The 10177-nt window shown below is 35.6% G+C and overlaps 1 protein-coding gene across 2 annotated transcripts in view; it reads left to right on the top strand.

The window, feature by feature from the left end:
- The window catches only part of tmeff2b (transmembrane protein with EGF-like and two follistatin-like domains 2b), an 88764-nt gene that overhangs the window by 64549 nt on the left and 14038 nt on the right, over positions 1 to 10177 (top strand). For both annotated transcript variants that reach the window (XM_016472459.1, XM_016472460.1), the window contains exons 6-7: positions 4726 to 4874; positions 9753 to 9876. In XM_016472459.1, the coding sequence (XP_016327945.1) occupies positions 4726 to 4874; positions 9753 to 9876 (273 nt within the window). The remainder of the gene's footprint in view (positions 1 to 4725; positions 4875 to 9752; positions 9877 to 10177) is intronic.

Here is a 10177-nt window from a genome sequence, read left to right as displayed (position 1 = left end):
TATATCTCTTACTGATATTCCCCATAAATGAAAGAAATGTGCTTGATCATTGCTGTCACCTCTACAATTTGTATAAAACTTTGTTTATTTATGTTATTTCTATTAGTCCTTCAGAATGTTGCATTTTCTAACACAGTTGCACACAAATTATGGGAAAATGTCAAAATTATGACATTACTTTTTCTTCTAGATAAATTGTATGTCAGATATCTAACATATCGAATAGTTCTCACTACAAAAGCATGGGATTTGTGCCACTAATGGTTTAGAAATGTCATGGAAAGTGCCAGGAGCTACAAAACCATTAAGTAAAAAAAAAAGTATATCATTTTTGACTCCAGTTTGATCCCTTTATCATCACAGACCAAAGATAAGTGCATGCTTCTTTGTTTTCACGTTTTTTTTTTTTTTGGAGTTTACTTAAAGAGCCCTGTGTTAAATTAATTTCTTAATGTACTCACAAGACACTCAAAAATATAAGAACAACAATACAGTAGTACCTTTTAAAAGTCTGGGGTAAGATTTTTTAATTATTTAGATTTTTTTTTTAAGAAATTTATTTTATTCAGTAAGTATGCATTAAATTGATCAAAAGTGACAGTAAATACTTTTACATTGTTAGAAAAATATATATTTCAAATAAATGTTGTTCTAATCATCAAAGAATCCTGAAAAAATCAGCATATTAGAATGATTTCTGATGGATTACACTGTAGTGACTCCTTAAAATTCAGCTCTGCCATCAAAGAAATAAATTCAAATTTGAAAATATATTGAAATAGAAAACAGTTATTTTAAATTATAATAATATTACTGTTTTTTACTATATTTTTAATCAAATAAATGCAGCCTTACTGAACATAAGAAGCATTATAAGATCTTACCGAAACTGAGCTTTTGAACGGTAGTGTAAACATACATACAGTAAATACATAAAATGAGTAAATTAATACAAAAGTTAATTTTAATTTAACTATATATATATATATATATATATATACCTATATATTCAAGTAGACTTAATCATGGAAAAGGCTACAAATGTGTAGAATATGGCCTCTTAGAAGATGTTTTTGTGTGACATTCGCTGTAGGTTTTGTGGTTTAATATGCAGGGAATCTTTAAACCAAATATAGCTGCTCCAATTCCACAAGATTAAGTATATCTTTGAGAGTCATGAAATCCCTACTGATCCTTTCTATGTTGCTTTCATCAATTATATTTTTGGAAAGCTGTGAAAAATGAGAAAATATAGTTTCCATCAGCCACAGCGAACAGTGAGTGTGCTAGATTGATTTGCAGAGTTGTAATTCCAGACGTTATAGGACTCCTCTCTCTCCATTACTCTCTTTCTCTCTCTTTTTTTACCTTTCTTCCCCTTGGAATCTATTTGTATGTGCGTGTTGTGTCTGATAACCAATTAGCAGCTACATCTGTGAGCATTGATGCGGCCAGTCCTGTAGAATAGAATCCAGCTCAAACTAACAGTAATCTATTAATACCCTCTAATCTCATTTACTTCAGCTCAGTGAAAATGCAATGAATCTGCTGTTTTCATGCTTTAAGAATCACATTTTGCGTGCATGCCTGCATGTGCGTGTTTTTGTGTCACATGGATGTGTGAGAACACGATAAGTGTGGATAAATAGAGTCAGACATGGTTCATGTTGCTTTGACTCATGTATGTCTTGCCGAATGCTGCCAGGTCTGGTCTGTTATCCTCTGGGCATATATGGAGGGATTAGAAATATTACAGCTGGGTTTTATAAATCAATACCAGACTCAGAGATGAAGTGCTCACCAGTAAATATATTAGACAGAGGAGATGCAGCAAATATATCTGGTCTAAGTGCATTCTCTCTTTCTCTCTCTAAGAATTTGTAAGTGTGACTGTATGGCAATTACTGTATTGTCCTAGTTAGACACTTTCCAATGCCAGACAACACTTTCATCTTATGAACTAGCAGTATGACTATGTAAGATGTTCTTTGATATTCAATGTTATGAGTACAAATAGTGGGTTACAAAAGCCTGAAACCACATCTGGGACTCATAACCAAGTTTAAAACTGAAAATAAAAAAGTATACATGTAAGGAAAAACTAATTCTAGTTTTTTTAAATGTCACCAAATAAATATCTTGACATAAAATGTCACTCAAAAAAAAAATATAATAACATATATATATATATATATATATATATATATATGTATGTATGTGTGTGTGTGTGTGTGTGTGTTGTTCATATTCTTATATATTTAAATATTTTCAGATTAATGTTTTAATTAGTTTATTTATTTATTTAATGTAATTTTAGTTAAATTTTTAATGCTTTTTTAAAAAATATTTCTGTTTAGCTTTATTTCAGTTTTAGTCATTTTACTTCAACTTTATTTTATTTCAATTAGTTGCTAAGGAAACATTTCTAATTTTTAAAAAAGTTTTTCATCTAATATTTAGGCTTATATTTTAGTTTATTTTAGCTTGATTTTAATTAACAACAACTATTATCAAATATTTTGTTTTTGTTAACATCTTAATATTAATATTTAGCCTAATTTATATTAATATTACAATATTTGGGAACAGAATGATTCCTTATCTAATAATATGTCAGTAATACTTCCAAATGATTCATTCTGAGAAATTTACACTGTAGTGGTCACCATGCAACAGAGGTTTAAATGACAAAAATGCTAAATGGCAACATTTCCACTAGCGGAGACTTATTGACTGCAAACATATCCATAAAGATGCATAGAGGCATACAAACTGGCAAACTATTTTTGGTAAAAAAAAAAAAAGAAATAAAAATAATTTATTTAATCTGAGACCACACAGGCAAACAGATGGCAATATCAAAGCTCATCCAGATAGATAAATATCTCAGACTGCAAGTACAAGAGAGGGAGAGACGATGTTCATTCTGCCAGGATAGAGTCAGTCTCCAGTCTGGCAGAAGTGTGCGTTTAGATAAATAAATGAACAGAGAAACTGCAAGCGCAATGCAAAGTAAACTGAAAGATATGGTTGGTGCAATAATGTTTGAAGGAATGAAGAGTCTGTGTGCATCTATTCATCAGTGCTTATCTCTACTCTTATAGGAACATTCAGAATAATGATGAATTCTGACTCATTTCCACAAAATTGGTTCATTTCAGTGAACTGATTCAGCGGTTCCTCTTCAGGAACTCGAGCTGCGTCGAAAACGCTAGGGGAACGCCTTCTGCGACCCACGCTCTGAATCACATGTGAAATCAGTCCAATAGCTGAACGGGACGTCACGGCGGATGACGTCATGACCAGGAAGCTATAAAAGCACGTGCGGCGGAGCCAGCGTCAGCTCAGACGACATCGCAATGTCCCCTCTGGTGCTCTCTGACTCATCCAGCTCCGCTGGGGCTGGATGCCATGGTACAGGCGTGGCCGAGGCTTCGCCTGTATGCCTTTCCCCCGATCGCTCTGCTCCCAGGAGTTCTGGAGAGAGTGCGCCAGGACGGAGTCCGCTTACTGTTAGTAGCCCCGTTCTGGCCGGGCCGAGTATGGTTCTCGGACCTGATCTCCCTTCTCGACGGCTCTCCATGGGAGATTCCCGTCAGGAGGGACCTCCTCTCACAGGCGGAGGGCACGATATTTCACCCCCGCCCGGAGCTGTGGAAGTTATGGGTGTGGCCCCTGAGGGGGCACAACTAGTAGCTTCCGGTCTCTCAACTGAGGTTGTTGAGACCATCCTCCAATCCAGAGCTCCCTCCACGAGGAAACTGTACGCCTGGAAGTGGAGACTTTTCACTTCCTGGTGTAGAGACCGCCAGCTCGACCCAGCTAGCTGGGTTTCTTTAATTGTTGGCATTTAATTTGCTGTGATTTGTTTAACTGACTTTTTCTTATTATTGTGCATCATTATTTTTTAAACGCTGGGCACTTTGGGCCCTGTGGACTTTTGGAAATTAAAGTACTTCATTAAATGTCCAACAGTGGATATACTATACATGCATCACCTGATCCCTAATGAACAAATGTCATTATGTCTCATATTTCATACAAAGTTTACACACTGACATTGTAACCAAGTACAGTAACTTTAATAAAAACAGCAAAATTGTTGTTTTGTGGCAGAAGAAATTAGTTTAAACATTTTTTATAAATCATTTTCATACAATATGTATTAAAATGGTTTAGTTACCTTTTTGTTTAGATCGTTATAGTTTAAAAATGTATGTTATGATGGATTTTCTTATTTTAAGATGAAGTCTGCATATTGAAAAAATCTTATTTTTTTATTTTCATTTAGTTTAAATCAATGTACGAAAATGAATACAAACTAAATAGAAATATATTTTTTTTAAATGACAAAAACACAACAAAAATTACTAAAAATTTAGCCAAAATTAAAGTGAAATTTAAAAATTAAAGTGAAAACTAATTCAAAATATCAAATATACTCAATTAACACTGGTCTGGGACAAGACTAAAATACTCTACTACACAAACAAAGTATGTGAAAAGTAGTCAAAAAAAATGAAAGCATTTGAAGACTGTTTAAATGTGACTGTTTAAATATATATAAAAATAAAAAAATAAAAACCAAGCCCTGGGACATGAACATGATCATTGTTGAAGAAAAAAAACACACTTATATGGAATTTATTGCCTGACACTTCTTTCTATGATAAAACCCAGACATGAATCTATAAAAGTTTACACTCTCTCTTTCTCTCTCTGCAGGTGTGTGTGCAATATCGATTGCTCCCACATCAGTTTTAATCCAGTCTGTGCATCAGACGGCCGTTCCTATGACAACCCCTGCCAGGTGAAAGAGGTGTCATGTCAGAAGCAGGAGAGGATTGAGGTCAAATACCTCGGACATTGTAAGGGTCAGTGTCAACTCTCAATTTATTTATCACAAATGCATTCACCTCTGCTCCTGCCTGAGAGTCTAATCACATTCATTCTGCTCACGATCTGAGGAGGCTATGAGGAAGGTTCTCCCTCACACACCGCCTCTCTCTCGCTCTCTCTCTCTCTCTCTCTCTCTCTCTCACACACACACACGCACAAAGGCTTACTATGTTTTACTGATGGTTTTTAATAAGTGTAATTATAGACTAGCCAATTGAATAGTGCAACATAAATGTTAGTAGATTCAAATAATCACAACATACATTTTGTGTACATTTACCTTTTTATTTTTTTTTTACAATTTGACCTAGCCCCAATCATAGTCACGAATTAAGCACTCCTGATCATAATTTTTGTATCTAATGTTTTTGTCCCCTTCCATCCAAACCCACACACCACTTTTTGATGCATTTTAAGCTCAATTTGAACGAAGAAATCTAAAATAGCTTTTATTTGAAGAACCCGTGTTGCCACTGAGCATTTGAGGTAAAAAGTGAGAGATATGTTTATTCAGAAAGGACACGTTCAAATTATTAAAAAGTGACAGTATTACATTGTTACCTAAACAAAAATCATATTTAAAATACACACTGTTCTTTTGAACTTTATATTTATGAATGAATCCTGAAAAAAAGTAGCATGCTTTCCACAAAATTATTAAGCAGAACAACTGTTTTTAGCATTGATAATTATAAGAAATGTTTATTGAGTACCAAATCAGCATATTAGGAAGATGGTAAGGATCATGTGACACCGAGGACTGGAGTAATGATGCTGAAAATTCAGCTTTGCCCTCACGGGAATAAATTATATTTTAAAATATATTCAAATAGAAAACAGTTATTTCAAATTGTAATAATATTTCACAATATTACTGTTTTTACTCTATTTTTGACCAAATAAATGCAGCCTTGGTGAGCATAAGAGACTTCTTTCATGAACAATACAAATCTTTTGAACAGTAGTAGGTAAATTTTTTTTCTTTTTAAATCTTAAAATTTTAATACGTTACTTTACATTTCCCATTTAAGGAACAAAAGCAAAATAATAGTTTTTATTGCAGCAGTACTGCAGATATTGAGCATTTTTATTAAATTCGGACATAATTAGATTTCAGGAATACTTTTCTTATCAGGATTTCATTTATAAATAAATTTGCCATTAAAAGTTTTCTTAAAGGGGTCATATGATGCGATTAAAATTTTTCCTTTCTCTTTGGAGTGTTACAAGCTCTTGGTGCATAAAGAAGATCTGTAAAGTTGCAAAGACTAAAGTCTCAAATCCAAAGAGATATTCTTTATAAAAGTTCAGAGTCAGCCACACCTACCTAAAACAGCTCGTTCTAACACGCCCCCACATATACCCCGCCGCCTCAGCTCACTCTAGCCCGGCCTCAGCTCACGCTAAGCCGGGGCTTCCGCTCATGCTAGCCCGGCCTCAGCTCACTCTATCCCGGGCCTCAGTGCACGATAAAGCCGGGGCTTCCCCTTATCGCTAGGCCGCTGTGTTTTTCGTTGTAAAAGCGGCTTGAGGTATTCGGCCAATCACAACGCACTGGATAGCTGGCCAATCACAGCACACCTCGCTTTTTCAGACCTATGAGCTTTGTAAAAATCGACGCGTTTCAAAAAGGCCGGGCATAAAGGAGAAACAATCATGTACAGTATGTGGAAAATAATGTGTTTTTTTTACTTTAAACCGCATAAACACATTTCATTACACCAAATACACAAAATAATGTTCTTTTTAGCAGCAGCATATGACCCCTTTAAAGAAATGTTCTCTTTCATTTATTAGTAAATGAGAGTCAGGCTGCATTTTCTAGTACGTCTAAATTCATATTCACTAAAAGTGTTAATTGCATTAAATAAAACGGCACCAAACAAATGTTAACAGCTTTAAAAACAAAGTGTCGCTCCTTTCCTGTGATAAACAGAGTGATGAGAAGGAACATATTGAAACCAGTGAGTCTCTGGAGAACTAGCTTGCTTTATGTGTCCTCAACAGGCCACCGTACCCTGATACCTCCCAGTGTGTGTGACAGTTTGACTGAGTGCTGTGACCTGCTTCACAGACAGTGTCAGGAGAGAGTTTGAGAGCGAGAGAGACAGAGAAGAAAAGAGAGAAAGAAAGATTGTGATTAATTGAGTAAACAGAGGAGGGTGTGGTGTCACTGCTGTAGCATTGATCCCTCCATTGACTTAACACGGATACCCTTCAAATGTGCTCTCTCTCTCACACACACACACACACACACACACTTTCTCCTCACCGTTTAGAGATGAAACGCTGCACTCTCCTAAATAGCCTTTTAAAGGGCTGGTTCATTGAAAAATTAACATTCTGTCATCATTTACTCACCCTCATTGTGCATATAATTTTAGAACGGTCTGTGAGGAAGACCAAATCGTTTGCTGAAACGTTTCTTTTCCCCACAGCTCTCGAATTTCATTCGCATTCACATATAGAGTCCTGCAGGAATGAATCCTAAAACCTGGAAACAAGTTAGCATTTTTGAATTTCCCAAAAGTCCCAAAGTCAATGGCTTTTGTTTAAATGCCTGACATAAGGTCAGTTGATAACAGAAGCTCAAGATATTTTCACGTTTTATTTTACAACATAAAATATCAATAATACTCCACTGGTTATTTTACGTGTGTTGAAAAAGACAGCTAAATGGCACAAACTGGGACATTGAACATCAATCATGCCAAGCAGGTAAACTTAAAATTTACGGACGGTTACATACTATTACCAACATTTTATATGTAAGCCTTATGTTACACCTCAAATGCCAAGGGAATTGATAGTAATATTAATATTAATTAGCCAGTCCTCTAACTTTACAACTATTCAGGTATTTTATATTTATTTAAACATATAACAGCTAAAAATATTTATAATTGTGTGCATGTGAAAATAAAGTGAACCTTTTGAATGCTTAATGCATGTTTTAAAGCAGTCATGAAATGCATATTTTGAATTATTTTAGAATGTTCCTGAGGTGCACTTATAGTCTGTCGGTCATAATTTAGATTCAAATGGTAATTTTCTACCCTGAATTTAGCCTCTGATTTGAACAGTCCATTGGAAGTAAAGAATAAGAGACTCGTTCAGCAGTGTAAACTGTGTCATTATGTCGGAAGTTTTGGCAAAAATGCAAATCACTGATAGACTCGCACTGATTTTGAATTGACTGCTCCAGTGATTATAAAGAGGACAAACTTTGATCGCTCTCTGTTTGTAAAATAATCACAGTATAGATAACAGATGGTTTTCACACTACTAATAACAGTGTGAAGTTGATTGTTTATCACTGGCTTGATTCACTGATGCATAAACAACAGTAAACCATTTGCGACAAAGAACAACTGTGAGCTGAGCCCTTACATATTACACTGATGACAGGTCATGATAGTCATTAAATGCAATTTCTGTCACTAATGATTATTTTGTCAATCGAGTAATCGGTTGATTATTCTAATGATTAATTGAGTAACTTGATCATTTTTGGTGGTAATAAAAACAGACTTAAGCAAACAATAGACTTTAAAATGATTTGAAATGAATCTTTAATACTGTATTTGGCCAATTCTATATGATAGAAATGCTGGACATCAAAACATGCAAACTCAGAGCGAGGGTTAAAACATTTATTTTGAAATAGCGATGAACAGTTAGCATATTTAGAAAGATAATGATGTATTCTCCTGTGTTAGCATAGGTTTATAAATGTTTTACCTTATGGATCTGATGAAATGGTGCAGATTGCATTCCCAGGTGAATATTTTAATATCCAATATGAAATGATGGAGTTTGAGATGGTCCGCGCATGTAAATGATAACAGTTTGTGTGGAGCAGCATTTACTGTGAACGGAGCCACTCTGAGATACACGTAACCTATAGATAAATTGCATTTATTTATTTAATTTGATCGCAGCCTTTGTGAATTCACAATAGTGCTATGCTTTATTATTTTTTTTAAATGGTTGTAATATTTCACGCAGCCTTAGAAAACGGTCTAATGATGCTTTTCATGGATTCTCACTTCTGGTGAGATGGAACGCACTTCCGGTATCTTGCCAGTTATGTGACATGGGTAAAATGCCGTCGGGGGATTTTTTTTATAATCGAGTACTCTAATTTAAATGAATTTAAACCCTATTTCAGATTATGTTTCTTAAGGTTAGTTTATAAAGTTTGCAAAGCTTTTTGTACCAAAAAAGGTCTTTACCTAACAGCAATGTAACACTTGTGATTGATGGAGAAAGACATGACTTGTTCGGAACAAATCTTGATTACATACGATGATGTTACGGGACGTGTCGAGGGGAGATTGTGACGTCACAATTCTCCAGATTTCAAATCCTGGCATTTTAGAAGGGTAGAAAAGACTAATTCACATGTTGAACTGGGGCAGTGTGTTTTTATTGCAGAGAAACCTCTTAAATGTGTAAATATCAAGAACATTTTGAGTCTCTCGTTTTATGACCCCTTGAAGCAAAAAGCTATTTCTCAAAAACATAATCAAATGTGTTGCTTCGACAAGAGCGAGTTGTTATTAGAATATAATTCGAGCAAGACACTTGCCAAATTGGCTGATAGACTGCAAACAAATACCTGCATTTGGCTGGTGGTGGGTGTTAATTTGCCACCGTGCAAACCACTCGTGATGTTTGCAGTGGTTCTGTGGATTTTTTTTATTATTAGTTATGACACTTTGTGCACTATTTTACGCCACTTTCACGATTTCATCACAAACTGACCCTTCACAATGACTAACCTGACAACATAAACCTGATTGTGGAATTACAGTCTCCCGCTCTCTCTCTCTTGTTCGGGGTGTGTTTAGAGGAGAGAGACCAGGTGAGCGAGGTACCGTGGGGTCTTTACATCCCGTGTCCGGAGCGTTACAAGAACTACTGTGTCCATGGAGAGTGCGAGTATCCTAGCAACCTCTCGCCCCCCACCTGCAGGTAACCGCACCACACCACACGACACAGACAACATATCAAACTCTTCCTTCTCCCTCACCCACGCGCCCACATACTCTTTAAAGGACAGTGTGAGATTGATTTTGGAGAAGCGCTGAGAAGACAAAAGCAGGGGAGAGAACGAGAAATGAGAGAAGATGAGAAGTGATGAAAGACGTGCAAGAAAAAGTGTGAAGGAAAGAGAAAAAGAGAAGAGAAATTGTGTGTGTGTGCCTCCCTCTGAAAGATGACTCATTCCTACCAGCTGTGCGTGTGTGTGTGTGTGTGTGTGTGTGTGTGTGTG

The sequence above is a fragment of the Sinocyclocheilus anshuiensis genome, unplaced genomic scaffold (genome assembly GCF_001515605.1).
Source record: "Sinocyclocheilus anshuiensis isolate Anshui unplaced genomic scaffold, SAMN03320099.WGS_v1.1 scaffold472, whole genome shotgun sequence".
NCBI lineage: Eukaryota > Metazoa > Chordata > Actinopteri > Cypriniformes > Cyprinidae > Sinocyclocheilus > Sinocyclocheilus anshuiensis.
This window is presented reverse-complemented; position numbering and strand designations above follow the sequence as displayed.